Source organism: Trachypithecus francoisi, unplaced genomic scaffold, assembly GCF_009764315.1.
Source record: "Trachypithecus francoisi isolate TF-2019V2 unplaced genomic scaffold, Tfra_2.0 Lachesis_group3, whole genome shotgun sequence".
In the NCBI taxonomy this organism is placed as follows: domain Eukaryota; kingdom Metazoa; phylum Chordata; class Mammalia; order Primates; family Cercopithecidae; genus Trachypithecus; species Trachypithecus francoisi.
In genome coordinates this window covers 101,227,141-101,246,386 of record NW_022681468.1, presented here as the reverse complement: position 1 = coordinate 101,246,386, position 19,246 = coordinate 101,227,141, and the positions used below count along the sequence as shown (strand labels likewise).

Here is a 19,246-nt window from a genome sequence, read left to right as displayed (position 1 = left end):
ATGTGTTTGTGTGTGTTTGCATGTGTACACATGTGTTTGCATATGTGTTTGCACGTGTGTGTTTGTATGTGTTTGCATGTGTGTGTTTGCGTGTGTTTGCATGTGTGTGTTTGCATGTGTGTATGTGTGAATATATGTGTGTGTGCACGTGTGTGTGTGTTTGAATGTGTATCAGTGTGTGAATATGTGAACTGAGTAAGCCTATCTTTTTATGGAAGCTATGCTCAGGAATGTAGAGGTCCTAAGGGGCCTCTGGACATTGGAAATATGATGGGAAAAACTTGAAACAAAATTTGATTGCATTGAGACTTTCCTCTCCTCCTGCCCAGGACATGCTATGGACAAAACAGTACTGAGTCATTTGGGGTGCTGAGACCCCTTCCTCTGAAGGAGGTGGGGTCAGATTTGTGAAGATAGAAGAAATCTTCCCTGCCTATGACATCATGTTTAGAGGGAGGCTCAGTTTCAAGGTGAGATGTTTCTGAGATAGCATCCCCGCCCTGACCCCTGATAAAGGTTCTCTTGGGTATGAAGGAAAAGGGAAGGAAGGCCATTGGTCTGGGCAGCCTCCTGAGAAAGTTTGTGACACCACTGTTTCTTTCCAGGCCATGGTCCTCTCTTGCTTCTCCCGTATCCCTTACATAGGCCCTATGAAGCTTCCTCCCCTGGAAGACACTCTTTTAACTTAAGGGATTTTTTTAGTACCAAATCCCATACTGGGCACCTAGTCATACCTCACTCCATGAAATATATGGAGGCTTGATGAGTCTTAAGGTCTTAAGAACCAAAATTGGTTAGGGGAGGGATTTTTACTGCATACAAAGACGTCAAAGGAGGTAACTCACCATGTGACCTTGGGTAAGACACTTCCCCACTCTGGACCTCAGGTTCCTCATATATATAGTGAGTTGATGGGACTAGATGATCTCTATTGTCCTTCAAGTTTAATATCCCATGATTGTCTATGTTTGAAAAGACCCCTGGCAGAAGAGGCAGACATGGGGGAATTAATGGTCAGTATTAAACCCCAAGTGCAAAAACATGGGAAAGTACTTTTCTTAAGTGCAAAATGCCAGAAACAGAAATCCAGGTGTTCTCAGCCCTGTACCCACACTGCTGTGCCTGTAGGGGCAGCTGGTTTATTTTACGCATAAACTCTAGATCCTAGGAATCTCACCCTGGCATTATAGAAATGGCACAAGTTAGAGTCAGAGAAGAAAGATTCACCATCACCATGAAGTCTTTCCTGCACTTTTCCTAACATACTTGCCCCCATTTTCCTTCTTGGACCAAAATGTCTCAAAATTGTGCCCATCATTGCCATTAAGAGTGTCATTCCTGGGCCTGGAAAGATGTTTCTTCTGACTTGGGAGATAATCCTGGACCCAAGACTCTCTTTCTGGCTCCTAATATCCCATCAAAAAATTCAGCTAATTTTCAAGAGGAAAGCAATGTGACAAGGGAGGGATGATGAGAAGATGAGAGGAGGTGGTGGTGTTTGGTTCCTTAAAATCTTCCTTGCCATCATTAGGGCATAAACCACTGGAACAACAAAAGCTGTTGGCTCACTGAAGACCTGAAGACTACAACTTCTATAAAGAGATATCATTGTAGCTTCTGAGGGTGAAATCTCCTTTGGAGACCATGCAGCATTTGTGGGCCCTGGAAAGATCCGTGTCGGATCCATTAAAGACCAAGGCCAAGCCTGCCTAAGTCTCTGCCAAGGTTCCCCGAAACTGCCTTTGTGAACATGAGCCCTTTCCCATATGAGCCTGGATCTGAAGTTTGTTTTCTCTGGAACTCTTTCCCAGGTGGAGTCTTTCCAAGATTCTAAAAGCTGAAACCTGATAGCATAAGAGGCACTGCTCCAAAATCCTCCATTCCTCCTCCTCTGTCTCAGAACAACCCCTGAACAGAAAGTAAAAGGCATTTACTGGGGGAAGGGCAGGGGAGCCCAGAACCATAGTGGACACTAGTAAAGGGGTAAATGGGTAAAGAAAAGGCTGAAGAGGGCAAATCAAAGGCATTTCCAAAGAAGGTCTTTCCCACCAGGGGCCCACAGACTCCGCTACATCTAACCTTTTCCTCTGGCTGTCAACAGTTTTCCCCAAAACATTCAGCACAAAGGTACCTGTAGGTTCTCTGTAATTCAGAACATAGCTGGGTCTTCAGGGATCTTCTAAGAATACTTTCCCTGAGAAGCAAGCCAGAAGCTCTGGGATCTTTTTGGGAAAAGGAGGGACATTGTAATCAGAACTTAGGGGAGAAGGGGCACTGAGCACCCCTACGATTGGAAGAGAGGTTTTGAAGGCAATCCTGTTGAGTCAAGAGCTGGTTAAATCTCTAAAGGCAAGTCCTTTATATTGACTGCAGCAAGGAAAGGTCAGTTCCTATGATTTTGCCACATAAAAAGACATTCAAACCTGTTTTTCTGAGATTCTTGGAGATTCTAATTCTCTCTCCCCTGCTGGGGTTTCACCCCTGTGCTCTGGCCTTGGGATTCTGGAGCTACCAGCCCAGCACCTTCCAGGGAGAAGGTATTCCCTGCATCTTCTGCCTACACTCTTTCCACCTGACTGTGGATTCTCACAGACCTCTCCTTCTCCTTCTATCTCTACTTCTACCTTTTGATATCTGACATGAGACTATTACCCAACTGCATAAAGTAGTCTAGGTTATGGTTTAGACAATAGTCGCAATACCAAATGGAGTTCTATAGAATTATTTTCAAACATTCCCTCTTCAAATGTATTCATTTATCATCTTCAAGTTGCTATGTCACAGTAACCCTTAGCACTGACATAGCACTGGTTGTGGAAAAAAGCATTTTGTACCCTAGCACGGGCTGAAATACACAGGAGTGCTGGCACTGGGGCCCTGGGTGGTAGACTGACAGGGAGCCAGAGGCAGAGGGCAATGCAATGGGAAGGGCATCCCACCCAAATCAGGGTGCCACACTTTCCACAACCTTCCCACCTTTCCCCCAAGAGGCAAGAAGAGGTGAGATGTTTTTCAACCCATTGCAGGTAGGCATGGAATGGAGCAGGGAGCCCCAAGCAATACCCAACTATGCCAATCCTACCATCAGACATATTGCTGATCACCCTGGAATCCATAGATCTATATAAGGGAATGCCAGTGACAGGCATTGCCTACAGTTAGTTCTTTATCCCTCAACATCCCCAAAAGGTGAATAGTATTAACTCCACTTTACAAGGGAGAAAACTCTGCCTTTATAATATGGAAAAACAGCCCCAAGTTCACTTTGTGACAAAGTCTAAATTTGAATCCAGCTCTTCATACCTCCAAAGCCCTTGCAACTAACCACTTTGCAATATGGATCCCATTTGTGGAAAACCAATATCCAGGAAGGGGGTGAAATGGAGGCCAAGGTAGTGATGGTAAGGACATTCTCTGGGGGAAGCAAGGCTCTCAGTCTGGCCACTTCAACAAGAAAGGGCAGGGCTTTCTTACCTTATTAACAGCTTCCTTAGTTAGGAAGGTAAGCAGCACCATACCCTGCCATTCCCTCCTCTTGCCAACACTGTTTTAATTCTACCCCTGGTGGCTTCACCCCCACCCTCACAAAGACACTTCGCATGCACTGGGACCTTCCAGATAAGGAACCCCAAACCCTGTCTGGCCATGGACTCCTTCATTTTGATGTTATTTCAGGGAGTGCAGCCTAGAGAGGATGAAAAATAACCACATGAACGTGAGGTAGTAATGAGTATGGAGAGATGGATAATTAAAATATAGTCATACCCTAACCAAGGGTTGTGGAATATCTGAGAATACCCTTGGTAAGCCAAGCATGGTACCCAGTGGAACTCTTTTCTGAGCACCCACCCCAGGCCACTGTGTAAACAAGCATGGACAGAAAAGAGTGTGCTTTGGTGAAGAAAGGATTCCTCATAGACACATGTCTCTTGCTTCTTTTCCTGCCTGTATGCTGGCCCTTCTAAGGTCGTGGGAAGGTGATCATCAAGGCATTCTAATGGTGCCTGGGCTATAGTTATGACTGATTTGTTCTGGTATCTTTTCCTTGGGTGTAGCTATCACTTTTTTGAGTATAAGTTCTTTCTTCTCGTGCCATTGGACTCAATAAAAGGGTGGTGGCACTGGCCCAGGTGGGTGAGCCCCAAATGCCTAGGCTTGCTGGGCACAGACTATGCTGCTTAAAACTTTCAGATTATTTCTTTTATTTTTCTGAGATTGCAAACCTAACCCACAGGCCATATGTGGCCTTAGGATATGCCTTTTATTTTATTTTATTTTATTTTATTTTATTTTATTTTACTTTTTAACACAAATGGTATTTTTAAAAACTTGTTGCTTAGTTGCCAGCATTTAAAACTTGGGAGATCTCACATTTAAAATATCCCCATTTCTAGCTTCCCTTGAAAATCCAAGAGTTCTGGCACTCCTGGGCCAGAATTTCTGCACAGTGGTAACCCACTGCGGTAGCCACTCAATTTATATGAGGTGTGTGGGTGTGTATTCTCCAGCTTGCCATATTCCTCACCAATTTCTATTATCCTCCACCCCTGCACTTATTTACAGTACCTGCATGGCTTGTCTTTGCATTTGAGATTTAAACTTTACAATAAACATTATGTTTATTATACTAGGTTATAGGCCGCGCATTAAGATCAGGAAATCCCATCTCTGCAAGCCTTGTTGACGCCCCTAAAATACCAAACTTATCCTCCCTCTGGTCATGGTTAACAATGATAAAGAAGTGGTTGGAAACCTACAACAGAGGGACAAACCTATCTCAGAAAGGGGAGACAGCTCAGAAACTGAACTGTATGAGTAACGGAAGCAAGCGCATTCAGAAATCAGGTTCCCAACAAGACACCATGCTGAAGCATAATGCTGGAAAAAGCTACTGCTAAGAGAGAAGGTGGCACTCATGTCATCCACTGGCTGTGTCTTCCGCATTGCCTGACATGTGTAAGGCACACGACAAAAGGTTGTTAAACGCCAACAAGCAGGACTTTTCAATGTAGCTGTACATTTCATGGGGGAATAAGGGGGAATAATTGGACCCAAAGTGTTCCTACATCCCTATAATAACAAACACATATTGAAAGGTACTTGGAACTAAAATGTCCCTGTTGTATACCGTGTAGCCAAGAGTACTGAACTGAGACTCCCAACTTCAGTATGGGGTACCTCTTCCTATAAAGTCACCTCGATGCTGCTGGGAAAATGAGTGATGAGTCCTGGCCTGCTTGCCACGGTTGCCAAGTCTGGTTCCAGCTGTATGCAGATGCTCGGAGGGAGGGGGCTGAGGCTGAATGTACCCCAACTACAATTTAGCTCATGGCGTCATGCCCACAGGAAGTCACAGGGGGAGGACATCCACGCCTGGGTGAGATAAAGGGGCATGGACCACTGAGATTCTCAGACAAAAGCAAAAGATTCGTTCCTGAAGGAATCTTGAAGGCTCTCACAGGTTGTCCCTGATGAGTATTTCAAGACTCTAACTCAAAAAATGGGGGAAGGTGTGCTAGGGGGCCACCCACCAATTGGCATCACTAAGACTATTCCAATGACAAGCTGATCTCGGCTTAAAGGAGTAAACTGTTAGTCCCCAGAGAAAGTGAAAATCCTTCCACTTCATAACATGGGTGAAGTGACCCTCTTAGAATCAAAATACTTCATAAGCCATGGAGTAATATTAGTCATATGGAAAAAAAAATTCTTTACCATTCTCAGAATTCACTATATAAGGAACCATTTGTAATAGATGAGCATCTTCTTTGCTTGCTTAACTGAGAGTAGAGAAAATCTCGGGTATCAATAATCTATCTTAATTGCCTTCCTTGCACTTCAAAATATCTGTCTTTGTATCCAGTATATTTTTTTCCTGAGTCTTTTGATTCTTTCCCAATGTTTGAAATATCTAAAATATCAGAAAAGTGTAGAAACTCTGCGCCTACCTCCAGCATTAACAATTTATAATATTTTGATATCTTCTTCTCAAATTTCTAAACAAATAATCCACTACTGCAATGGCTGAGAACCCATGTGAGTCCATATATAACCCTGTTTCTCCTCTTCCCCATCACCAGAAGTAACCACTGCTCTGAAAGAGCTGATTATCCTTTTCAGGAATCTTGAACTAATTTTGCTGCGTATGCATATATCCATAACCAAATTACAGTTTTGTTCTGTGTAAGTTTAAGCTTTTAAAAAATGGATGTTTTCCAGATTTATCCATGTTGATACATGTAGCTCCCATTCATTAATTTTAGCTAACGAAGTCCATTGTGTGAATATGCTACAAATTATTTGCCTGTTCTGCCAACTGACACTTGTTTCTGTCTTTTCGTTATTTCAAAAAAAGTTGCAGTCAATATTATTACACACATATCCGTACACACATGTGGGAGAATTTCTCCAGAGCAGTAGTTGGCAAACTTATCCTATAAAGGACCAGATAGAAAATATCTTAGGCTTTGCGAACCACGCAGTCTCTGCTGCTACCACTAAACTCTGCCAGTATAGTCTGGAGGCAGCCACAGACAACACACAAACAAATGAGCGTGTTCCAGTAAAATTTCATTTGTAAAAATAGGCAAGAGCCAGATTTGGCCCTTGGCCAATGAGTGATAGTTTGCTGACCTCTACTCTAGAGCTTCCTTATTCAAAGTGCAGGCAAGTGGAAGCAGCATCAGCATCAGCTGGGAGTTGGGTAAAAATGAAGATGCTCAGCCCCCGCTGAATCAACATCTGTGTTTTAATAAGCTCCTCAGGTGATTTCTATGCACAAAAACATTTGAGAAGCACATCTTTGGAGGATATCCCCATAATTTAGTGTAATTGAATCCTTAACATTATTCTATTGCTAAATGTTTACCCAAAGTAATACCAACTCATATTTCTATAATCACTAAAAGGATGAACTTCTTACCCCATCTTCCCATATCAGATATTTTTTCTAACAAACTGATGGGTGGTAGATATTATCTCCTTGTAGTTTTAAGATTCGTTTCCCTGATTACTACTGAGGTTGTACATCATCTCAATAAGGGTTTCCCCAATTGAAGAACTGGGAACTGCCTATTTGTATCCTTTCCTCATTTTCTTGTGTGTCTTTCTCTCTGTATATATATATATATATATATATATATATATAGCTGTATATCTATATCTATATCTAGATATATCATCTAGAGATACAGATATATCTAGATATATCTAGATATAGATATAGATATACAGCTATATATATATAGATAGGTGTGTGTGTGTGTGTAGTTGTTACTCTTTTCTTTATTTGTGGGAGTTTGTTATTTATTCTGTATGCAAATTCTTTGTTACATATAAATGCAATGAAATTATGTCATCTCAAGCTACCATTTGTCTTTTAACTTTGTATATGGTACTCATAGATTTTTTTAAATTAATGTATTAAAATGTATTCACCTTTCCCTTTATGTTACTTAAATCTGTATGTTAAGAGATATTTTCCTCCTTAGTGTCAGGCTATTACCTTTTCCTTTAAAAGTACTATGTTTAGGGCCAGGCGTGGTGGCTCATGCCTGTAATCTCAGCACTTTGGGAGGCTGAGGTGGGCGGATCACGAGGTCAACAGATCAAGACCATCCTGGCCAAAATGTGAAACCATGTCTCCACTAAAAATATGAAAATTAGCTGGGCGTAGTGGCATGCACCTATAGTCTCAACTACTCAGGAGGCTGAGGCAGGAGAATCGCTTGAACCCAGGAGGTGGAAGTTGCAGTGAGCCGAGATCACAACACTGCACTTCAGCCTGGGCCACAGAGTGAGAATCTGTCTCAAAATAATAATAATAATAATAAATAAAAAACAAAAGTACTACATTTAATAAATCTCCATTACAGAAGAATTATGAATAATTTACGCAGAGACTCCTCACTCAAGGAGGTAGAGCTTCACCTCCCTCCATCCCTTGAGTGTGCACTGTTAATGGCTTGCTTTCAAAGTATATGGAACAAGGGAGAATGTAGTTCTGCAGTGGAGAAACCTGACAAACACCATCTCAGCCAGGCAATGAGGGTTAGCATCATCAGTGTTAAGTCATGTGATAAGCATGTACTCTTTATACGATGTGATGAGAATGGTCTTTCACCTCTGCAGTCTTCTTTCCCAAAATCCCAACTGACAGCCAAAATTGAGAGACATTCTGCATGAAACCTAACTGCCAAGGTAATCAAGGACAAGGAAAGTCTAAGAAATTGTCAGAGATCATAGAAGGCTAAGAAGACATGATAACCAAATGTAAAGTGGTGTTCCGGATGGGGTCCAGGAATGGAGAAAGGACATTTGGGGGAAACTGATGAAATCAGAGTATAGTATTGAACTTAATTAAGAATAACATACCTACACTCATTTCTTACTTGTGACAAATGTATCATGGTGATATAGAATGATTACAATAGGGAAACTGGACGTGAGATATAAGGGAATGCTCTGTACCACTGTTATAACTTTTCTGTATGTCTAAAGCTATTTTAAAATAAAAAGCTGATTTAAAATAAAAAGTTGTACTTTAAATTTTCATCCAGAATTTATAATTATTTTTTGACTGGTATGAGGTAAAAACATCTCTTTATTTTTCCTTATGGGGTTTTATTTAATAGTTTCTCCCTCTCATTTTCTTTTTTTTTTTTTTTTTTTTTTGAGATGGAGTCTCACTCTGTCACCAGGCTGGAGTGCAATGGCGCTCCCAGGTACAGGTGATTCTCCTGTCCCAGCCTCCAGAGTGGCTGAGACTACAGGTATGTGCCACCAAGCCTGGCTAATTTTTGTATTTTTAGTAGAGACGGGGTTTCACCATGTTGGCCACAGTGGTCTCGATCTCTTGACCTCATGATCTGCCTGCCTCAGCCTCCCAAAGTGCTGGGATTACAGCCGTGAGCTACCACGCCCAGCCACACCCGACCTAGTTTCTCCCTTTCATACTGACTTGCAATGACATGCACCAAAAAAAGTACTCATATCCACACATCTATCTCCTATCTATCTATCTACCTATTTATTTATCCACAAACACACACACGTAAGTTTTCTGAGTGTTAAAAACAATTACTATACTTTAGCCTATTTGCTTTCCCTGTCTTCATTACTGTAACTTTAAAATAGGCATTTTTGTCTACTAGGGCACATCTCTTCAATCTTTATCTCCTTTTTAGAAAACACCTTGGCTATCTTGGTGTTTCATTCCTCCACATAAATTATAGGATAAGCATATCAGGCAAGAGCTTTGAAAAACTCTGCTGGAACCTTTATAAAAATTGTACTTAATTTATAGATTTGGGAGAAAATCAGCATTGTTATTATATTGTTTCTTCCCATCCATAAATAAGTTATAAGCTCCATTAACTCAGTTCTTCTTTTATACTCTTCATAACGTTTTGCATGTTTCCATAGCCTCTTGTATATCCTTTGTTAGGTTTATGCTTTTTTACTTCATATTTCTTGGTTTTATTTCATTTTTGCTACTGTAAATGTGATTTGTTTTCCATCAAATGATCTAATGGTGTTTAGGGAAGACATTGATTTTTGTTTATTGATCTTATATTAGCAAACTTGCTGGACTCCCTAATTAGTTCTAATGGTTATTTTATAAATGCCCTTTGATGTTCTATGTAGGGTGATCAGAGTCTTCACAATAAGGATAATCTGTCTTTCCAATTCTTTTACTTCTTTTGTCTTATTGCAGTGGCTAGCATTACAAGAACATTATTGAATAAAAGTCATAATAACAAACATGCTTATCATTATATTTTTTTCATGAGTTTCATAAATTTTTATTATTATTATTATTATTTTTGAGAGAGGGTCTGGCTCGGTCACCCAGGCTGGAGTGCAGTGGTGTAATCTCAGCTCACTGCAAACTTCACCTCCTGCAGCCAAGAGATTCAATTGCCTCAGCCACTTAAGTAGCTGGGATTCCACCTGGCTAATTTTTGTAATTTTAGTAGAGATGGAGTTTTGCCATCTTGACCAGACTGGTCTATAACTCCTGACCTCAAGTGATATGCCCATCTCAGCCTCCCAAAGTGCTGGGATTACAGGTGTGAGTCACCATGCCTGGACTTGTTTCATGATTTTTTATAGTAATTCATTTGAATGAAAAGAGTTTTTTTCTGGTTTTCTTTGTTTTTTTCCCATTTCCTTTTCTTCTCACTCATATTGTCTAATTTGTTGCTGCTGCTGTTGTTACCTCCATCTGACCTCTTGGGACTTCAATTATAAACCAAATACTGTAATAACAACTTGGAGTCCTCCTACAAGGGTAACACTGAGGACAGAGTACAACAGTCTTCAGTTAGTTGAGCAGTTTAAGTCAGTTCATGGTTTCAAAGCTGCAACTTTATCCTCTCTCTCCCACTTCCTCAGGATCACAGGTTTCTATTAGTTGTACTCCCAGATAGGGGTCAGTCACATTATCTTTTCAGACTCTTTTCTTCACTACCCCTACCCCAAGACTTGAAACAGTGAGTCTAGCTCTGCTCCTCTGACAATGTAGAGCACATATCGTTCTGCAGATACCCTCCAGAGCTAAATCCCTGCCTTGACTTTTTGATTCTAGACTTGGAGACCAGTGTAATAATGAATGTAACTCTGCACATCACGTTTTATTTCTGTACCATTTCTTGTTCACAGATTATTTATCTTGTTTTGGGGCTCAGCTATGTCTTTTTATAGTTTTTTTTTCATTGCTACATATTTGGAGCAGAGGAGGAAACTAAAGCATGAACTTACTGTACCATCCTGACCAGAGCCCAATTATTTGCCTTTCTTTCTATATTGGAGAAAAATGTATTTTGTTTCCAAAACTAACCTTGTAACTGATGCCTTCAATACTATCTCCAACTTCCTTCTTCAATTATTTCCTGTCTCTTCAACATCTTCTGCCTTTGCTCTTACATTCCCTTTTACACAGAAATCTATATATGGTTACCTCTATCTTTGGATATGTGCACACATACCAAACCAATGTATGCCCACACTCTGAGTCTCTTACCTAGTAAATGATGGAATAGTGTCCCCCACTTTACCATACCATTTGTTTTCATCCCATTTTCTTAGTTCCTTTGGATACCAACAATTTGCATAACTTAATTCCAGCCCTAACCTCCACTGTTTTGCAGATCATTCATGCTTACATTCCCATAATCCAAGTTCTAATCCTTTTACAAAAACTAACCTCTTGAAGGTCATCTTCAGTGGTTACCCCATGACTAGATTTTCTCCAGTCTTTGATCATTTTACCTTGATCATTCCACAGAATGTGGTACCTTGACCATCCCACACCCCCCATGACACCTAGAGTACTGTGCCATCCTCATCATTTTCCTACCTTTGTGCTCCCTTTCTTTCTGTTGGCTTCTCTTCCTTCACTGGTCCCTATGGTAGTTTCTCAAGCATCAGTCTTTTCACCCCTGGCTACATAAGCTTTGGATCTCAGACTGACAGCAATAGCCTCACCAGGAATTTGTCAGAAATGAAGCATCTCAGGCTCCACCCAAAACCTACTGGATTGGGATCTGCATTTTAACAGAATCCTCAGATGATTTCTCTGCAGAGTAAAATGTGGGAAATGCTGCTCTAACCATCTGTTCCTCTCTCTATCTCCCTGTACCCTCCATATTAATGTCCATCTCCTGTGTGGTAACTTCTAACCCTTTATCTCCAGCACAAACTTTCTTCTGAATTTTATTCTCACAATGGCAACTGGCTTCTTGGTATCCCCATTATTGTGCATCATAACAATAAACTCAACATTTCTACAATCCTCATCCCAAACAATTTCCCTTTCTGACAGGCCAATTCTCTAAAGCTACTTATATCAGGCTTATAAGTACCTAGGTTCGAACTCTTGGAGTCATCTTCATTTGCCAGTGCCTTTCTAATTCCCCATATCAAACACCTGATTTCAATGATTTGTTTTGCAGTATCTCATGTACACATCCTTTAATTTAGATCCCCACCTTAGCAAAGCATGGCAGAAAGGTCAAGAGATAGTAACTTTAAGTAAATTACTTAACTTCCCTAAGCCTCAGTTTCCCCTTCTGTAAAACGAGGATATCACTGTCTATCTCCCAGATGCTGTTGTGATTTTTTAAATGTGTTAAAGGCACCCAGGTCAGTGTCTGGCACATGCCACACGCTAGATGATGAACAAATCTTGGCTTATGCTTCCTCACCACTCAACCCTGTTTTAAGGCCACTGTTCAGGGGCTTCCTAACATGTTTCCCAGCTTCCAGTCCTTAAGTTAATCCACTGTATGTATCATTGTCCAATCATATCAATAAAAATTCCATTTACCAATCCTGCTCAGAAGCCACCAGTGGCTTGAAAGTGCCACTGTGTGATGCCCAAACAGCTTAGGCTGCCATCCTGGTATTGACATACTCTATCTCCAGCCAACCATTTGGTCTCATCATCTACTCCTTCCCTACTCACACTCTCTTGTTCAGATAAATTCTGACCACAACGTATGCCTCTCAGCTTCTGCCCTCACTTCCATAGTATTCCACTGTCCTGAATGCTTATCTTCTAATATATTTTTCTCATCCAATTACTGTTCAATCCTTCCATCTCCAGCTCAAACTCCACTCTCTGTATAAGTCACTTGGCAGCTAATTGTGAATTTCTATATGATAATTCTTCTCCTTTTATCTGGAACTATTTCAAACACATACACTACAATGAAATGGTCCATGCATTTGTTTTTCATTTCTCAATAAGACTATTTGGAAAAAAAACCAACAACCAATATCTATAAGCACTTGCACTTGCCCAGGCACTGAGCAAAGTGTTGTGCATGGATTTTCTAATCTGATCTTCTCAGTATCCCCATGAGGGGAGAACTGGTGTGGCCTCAGGTTTGTGGATGGAGAAATGAAGGGACAGAGGTGCTCAGTAATTCATGCCAAGTTGCCCTGTTAATGGGATGCAGAACCAGAACTTGAATCCAGGCTTTGCCATTCCAACTCCCATGTTCTTAACCCCCTCTGTATGTAGATGCCAAGGACAGGAAACAAATCCAAGAGCTCTCTCCATTTCCCATGTGATAGATAAGGATTTTAGAGAATTGAAGACTCGTTTTTTCAGAACCATATAATCTGACTTGTGTGTATGTGATCTGTGTAACAATATGCCACATTATCTTCAGGCTGCACTATAGTATTTTGGCATTTGCAAAGCATTTCTCCTTCTAAGGACTTTAAAAATGACTAGGTTAGTTTCAAAACAACTCTGAGGTAAGGAAAGAAAAAAAAAATCCCAACATCAATGCCTCGTACGCTGACTTGGCCATATGGCTTCTGGAACCAATATCTTCAAGTCCCAACTGCTACCCCAGGGTGCTCAACTTTCCTTGGAGTCATGGCCATACTGTTTAGGATATGATGAGCAAGAGATAAAAGCCAGAATCTGACAGGGAATGCAACAATAAAGTCCACATTTCAGGGTGGTAGCAATTTTAAGCAGATTATCTAAGAGCAAGATGTGGCTAATAGGATCAGATAGCTGACTCATTCTAAATTTATGGCCTTAAAAAATCAAGTAATATAAACCTATGAGTTTGGATTTTTTGGCTCTGAATTCCATGATTTGTGATGAAGAAGTTACGGAAGGTGATGAAGGGGAAAAGAAGACAGAGGAAAGGTGTCCCATTGTACATCAGTATAGAGGAATAGTTCCTCACTTTTCTTTGAGTCCTTTTTAATTTGATGGAAGCATACTCATACATACAGACACACACACACACACACAAAATACTCAATTTGGGCAGTGCAGGTGTCATCATCTCCCCCAAAGGCCTAGATAAAGAGTGGAAGATATATACTACACAGCTCCCAAGCATCAGCATTTTGCAGTGCCAGGCACTATAGCAGATACCAGCAAATGCATATCAAATCTCTGCTTGCACTGTCCTCCAAATCTCCAAATAACTGACACACACTGAGGGCCTCTTAGGCTCATGTTCAGAGCTGGCTAAAGGGAGAGGGAATATCAAGATGGGTAAGAAGAGTGAAAAAACAATGACTGCAGAGAGGAGCTAAAAACCCAGTGCCAAGAGTAGGAGTCTATACCTTTGTAAGCTTACCTAACAACAATTTTGCAAATACCTAAATATCAATCTTCCAGGAGCCGAGAAAGTAAAAAGGAAAAGAAAGCATGGGAAGTTTACAGTCATGGGGTCCTAAAACAAATTATAATATGGCATTTCACTGGTGAGTGGCAAGAGAGAGGCATACACCCACAGCTGAGGGGCTGTAGTGAGGGAGTGGTCATAAGACCACGTGCCGGTGGGAAAGAGGAGGTGAGAAAAATGGTCACCAGGCAGAAATGCATGGACTGGAGAGGGGAAGCCATTCCATGTGGTGGGAGCAACAGACAAAGCATAGCAAACAGGCAACTATTAGGGATCAAATTGTGCCCCTCAAAAACCATCACCACAGTACTTCATATTGTCACTTTATTTGAAAACAGGATCTTTGAAGATGTTCAAGTTAAGATGAAGTCACTAGGATGGGCCCTAATCCAATATTACTATGTCCTTATACAAAGAAAAAATGTGGACACACAGATAGATACACACACACAGAACACCAGGTGAACATGAAGTCAGAGATCTACATAATGTATCTACAAGCCAACAAATGTCCAAAATTGCCAGCAAATTATAAAACCTAGAAGAGGGGTCTGGAACAGATCCTTCCCTAGTGCCTTCAGGGGGCTCACAGCCCTCCAGACCCCTGTTCTTGAATTTTGGGCCTCCAGAACCGAGAAAATAAATTTCTGTTGTTCTAGGCCATCCAGTTGGTGGCACTTTGTTACAGCAGCCCTAGCAAACTAAAACAGGAATTTGTTTCTCCCTGAGAAGCAAAATATATAATTTGGCAGGAATATGGGAAAAATGGGAACCAGCTCAGCAAGGGAGATTAGGAACACGATGTTGCAGGACTATCTGTGAGTAAATTCCATAAAAATGGGACCTCACCAATCAAGTGACAGTGCTGGAACTGCAGCTGTGCAATTTAGACGTGGGCACTGGTATGGATCAATAGATAGAGATGAAGACTGACAGATGGATAGACGGATAAATGAAGATGATAGATGATAGGTCAATAGATATAGACATGGATAGATACCTAGATAAGAGATTTAGATTAAGTGATGTACCTAACTAATGATAATGGCTTTTCGCATTAATGTTAAAAATCAATTTCCAAATGTTGAATTTTGTTTCCCACTTTCAAAACAATATCACGTAGGTTCAGGAGAACAAAAGTCCTGGAAATTCATAGGAATTACACACCTGGGAAAGAAGAGTGTCCCATGGAGCCCAGAGAGCACCAGCTCAGGTAGACACACCCAGCCTGCACTCACCAAATCTGTGCCTTAGACCTCATGGATCTCACCCCTAGCAGAAACTGCACAACCTAGGCTGAAACAGCCAGACTGTGACAGAGAGGACCTCAAGGAATAAAAGCAGTACAGGGAGAGTGCTAGGACATTCCTAAGAGGTAACGACAGTAGGAGACTTAGCTTTTTTGGAGGAGGTGGCTGTTGCCATGAGGCTTAAAGGAGACATAATATTTCCTCCTAAGAAGATAGGAAGAAAAGTTATTCCTGGAAGAAAGCACCATACTGATGGCCATAGTGGGGAAGTACAAGACACACTTGGGGACGTGCAAGGAGTTCCTACTAATAAATGGAGACAATTAGCTTGGGGGCAGATCATGAAGGAACTTCAGAGTTTTGGGCAATGGGTGAGTCTTGAAGGATTTGAAAGAGGGGATGGCCTGAGAAAAGATTAAAAAGGAATGAAAGATGAGACAGAGAAGGGTCAGTGGTGGCTGGACTAGCTAGGGCAGGGGCCAGCAAGCTTTTTCTGTCAAAAGACAGATAGTAAATATTTTAGGCTTTTCGGGCCATACGGTCTCTGTTGCAACTACTCAACTCTTCCATTGCAGCATGAAGGCAGCCACAGACAATGTGCAATGAATGAATATGGCTGAGTCCCAATACATTCATTTAGAAACATTGAAATTTGAATTTCATATAATTTTCACGTGTTACAAAAGATGATTCTTCTTTGAATTTTTCCAACCATTTAAAAATGTAAAAACTGGCTGGGTGCAATGGCTCAAATGCCTGTAATCCCAGCACTTTGGGAGGCCAACGCGGGTGGATCACCTGAGGTCAGGAGATCGAGACCATCCTGGCTAACTGAAACCCCGTCTCTACTAAAACTACAAAAAACTAATCGGGCGTGGTGGCGGGTGCCCGTAGTCCCAGCTACTTGGGAGGCTGAGGCAGGAGAATGGCGTGAACCTGGGAGGCAGAGCTTGCAGTGAGCCGAGATCGTGCCACTGCACTCCAGCCTGGGTGGCAGAGTGAGACTCTGTCTCAAAAAAATTTTAAAAAAAGAAAAGAAGAAGAGGAAACAGGGCTGCTAGGCATTGAATGTGTTGTTGTATCTCCTGCCTCTTAAGGCAGTGAGTGCATTTGGGGGATAATAGACACAGTGAAGTCCCAAAAGAATTCATCTACACACCAAAAGTTTATAAAATGCATTGACCTAACATGAGTCTCAGTTCTTCCACTGCTCTTAGTAAGTCTAAAGTGGCTCTAACCTGAGCAGAGTATACTGCAGTTCTTGGAGCTGAGAGCTCCTCTGTGTGCTGCCATGCCTGGCTGGAAGAGCCTTATTTAACAGCAAGTGGCTTGCCTCAGGTCTGATGAAATAAAGCCAAGGGCATGAGGTTTCTAATTCATAATTCAAGCATTGCCACACTTCTTTAAGCATTGCAGTCATGCTGTCCAGAGTTTGTGCTGAACACATTACCAACTTCTTTTCTGTTACCCCCCAGTGTTGCTAGTGGTCTTGTTATTATCACACTGGAGAACCCTGGAGCAGCCCAGACCCTGCGTCCTCTCCCACCCCCTATGTTTAATCCAATGCCAAGTTTCTTATTTGCATAAGCTCTACCTTTGCATCCCTCTGGCATCCATCCTCTTGGTTCTCCTTCTGTGATCCCAGCCCTAATGTACCACATGCCCAAGATGGTACTGTCACCTTTTAACCCAGGGGGTCACAAACTGTAACCTGCAGGCCCAATCCGGCCTGTTTCTGTACAACTCTTAAGCTTAGAATGGTTTTTATTCTATTTTTAAAGACGGAGTCTTCCTCTGTCACCCAGGCTAGAATGCAGTGGCTAGAATTATCCGCCTGCCTCAGCCTCCCAGAGTGCTGGGATTACAGGTGTGAGCTACCACACCTGGCCTCCTCTTCTTAAATGAGGAGCAAAGAGTAAGATGTAATTGCTGTGATTAAAATGGCAGTGTCGTCGAGGGAAATGAGCAAATTGTAAGTTTCACTTCCAGTTCTGCCATCAGGTAGATGTGGATCAGGCACAAGTAACCTCCTGAGCTCAGTCTTCCCACCTGCATAATGGGGATAATTATACTTCCCTTGGAGGCCCAAGGGGTTATAGATATGTAGGTGAAGTATACAGTGCAGTGTCTGGCAACAATCAGCATGAATTACATTCTAATTCCAAATGTGAGCTGTAAACAATATTCAACAAAATAGCCATGAGTGTCCTAAGAAGATAGATAAGGCAGTGAAGCATCAATGAGACATTTGCTATGCATTCTCTGTGGTAGACTCTCCTCCTTCTATATAGCCTTCAAAATTCTCAGCAATGAGGATGTGAATACAACTGCATTCTTACCACCCTGCATGACCCTTCTCCCGCTTGTTATTCCACTAAATTGACAGGGCCTGGAAGGAAATCTTACCTGCAAATATATCACAAACAGACACACAGATTTTGAGCAGTAAATACTTTTTTTATATGAGTTCTCTTTGGCAGATCATGTACGCTTATTCTAAAACTCTCAAGTATCAAGTGTCAAATGTAATCAAGTGTTATCATTATAGAATACTTTTGATGGATATGTGTTCTTTGATTCCCAGGGAAAAACTATGAAATTGAGGTACCTTTCTTACATAAGAAACCTGGGATCACAATTTCTCCAGAGACGTGCCATAGGCACTTAGATAACACTTGTGCCCCTTTTGAACACTTGTAGAGACCCCAAAGCTCACACCATCCCACATGATGTGTGCAAATAGCTGTAGAATCAGAACCAGATGATGGCCTAGCCCTGTGGGACAGGGAAGAGTCACTATCTTTCTAAGTTTCAGTTTTCCAATCTGTAAAAGGGAGATAAAACTTTTGTACCTTCTCTCTCACAAAAACATCATGGGCTCTAAAGAAGGTAACGTAGGAGTAATGTAGGAGTTCTGTTTGAATGTTAGTGCAATGACATTTTGGACCAGGTAATTCTTGGTTGTGGGGGGCTGTCCTGAGCATTGTGGGATATTTAGCAGTATCCCTGGTCGCTCCTCACTGGATGTGAACAGCATCCTCCACCCCATTGTGATCATCGAAAGTGTCTCTAGACATTGTCAAATGTCCCCTGGGGATAGAATCACCCTGGTTGAGAACCCCTGCTATAAGTAGGAGATTTTCATTGCAGCTTATGATTGAGAAAGAGAATCAAGAAGACCCCCAGTGTTAACTGAGTTCCATCTTTAACCATAACATATACTGATGCTCCTAAAAGCCCATAGACCATTAACAAGAGCTGAGAATGTCATAGCTGCCTGCTGTAGTTGTGTGCATCATGGCCACATGGCCAAGGATATGGTGGCTGTATGTACTATGGGGCAGTGGCCATGCCAGCTTCAGATGTCTACATAGTGGCTGTGTAGAGCTCTGGAAGTCCTGGGAGCTCTTCTGTAAACAACTTGAATTGGACTTTAAGGAGTGATGCTTTTATAACTATATGAATCCATATTCTGATGCATTTTTAATCCATGTAAACTCACAGCCAACCATCCCTTATTATACCATATTAGGGACTTTAATTACTTATTTAATCAGAGTCTTTCCTGGATGACCAGAAACAGCAAATAGAGAAACTTCAATAGCCATTATGCCAACCAAGAGCAATACAGACTCCATTGAAGCAATTGCCTGCACCGCAATCATGCTAATTAAAGGCCCCCAGAAGAGTCAAGATAAAAATGTCAAGTGAGATTTGTTCTAGACTTCAACGATTTACTGCCTCACATGATGAAGTTCCAATAACCCTAGGAAGAAATGCCTTGCTGATGGAGAGTGTGGGGGGAGGGGGATTGCTGGCTGCAAAACCAACCAG

At 41.5% G+C, this 19,246-nt stretch overlaps 1 protein-coding gene across 8 annotated transcripts in view; it reads right to left on the bottom strand.

Moving 5' to 3' along the window:
- Window positions 1–19,246, bottom strand: part of NTRK3 (neurotrophic receptor tyrosine kinase 3) — a 402,524-nt gene that overhangs the window by 105,711 nt on the left and 277,567 nt on the right. For 2 of the 8 annotated variants that reach the window (XM_033189108.1, XM_033189109.1), the window contains one exon: window positions 846–980. The exons of the other annotated variants lie outside the window; for them this stretch is intronic. In XM_033189108.1, coding sequence (XP_033044999.1) covers window positions 846–980 — 135 coding nt within the window. The remainder of the gene's footprint in view (window positions 1–845; window positions 981–19,246) is intronic. 8 annotated transcript variants of the gene reach the window in all.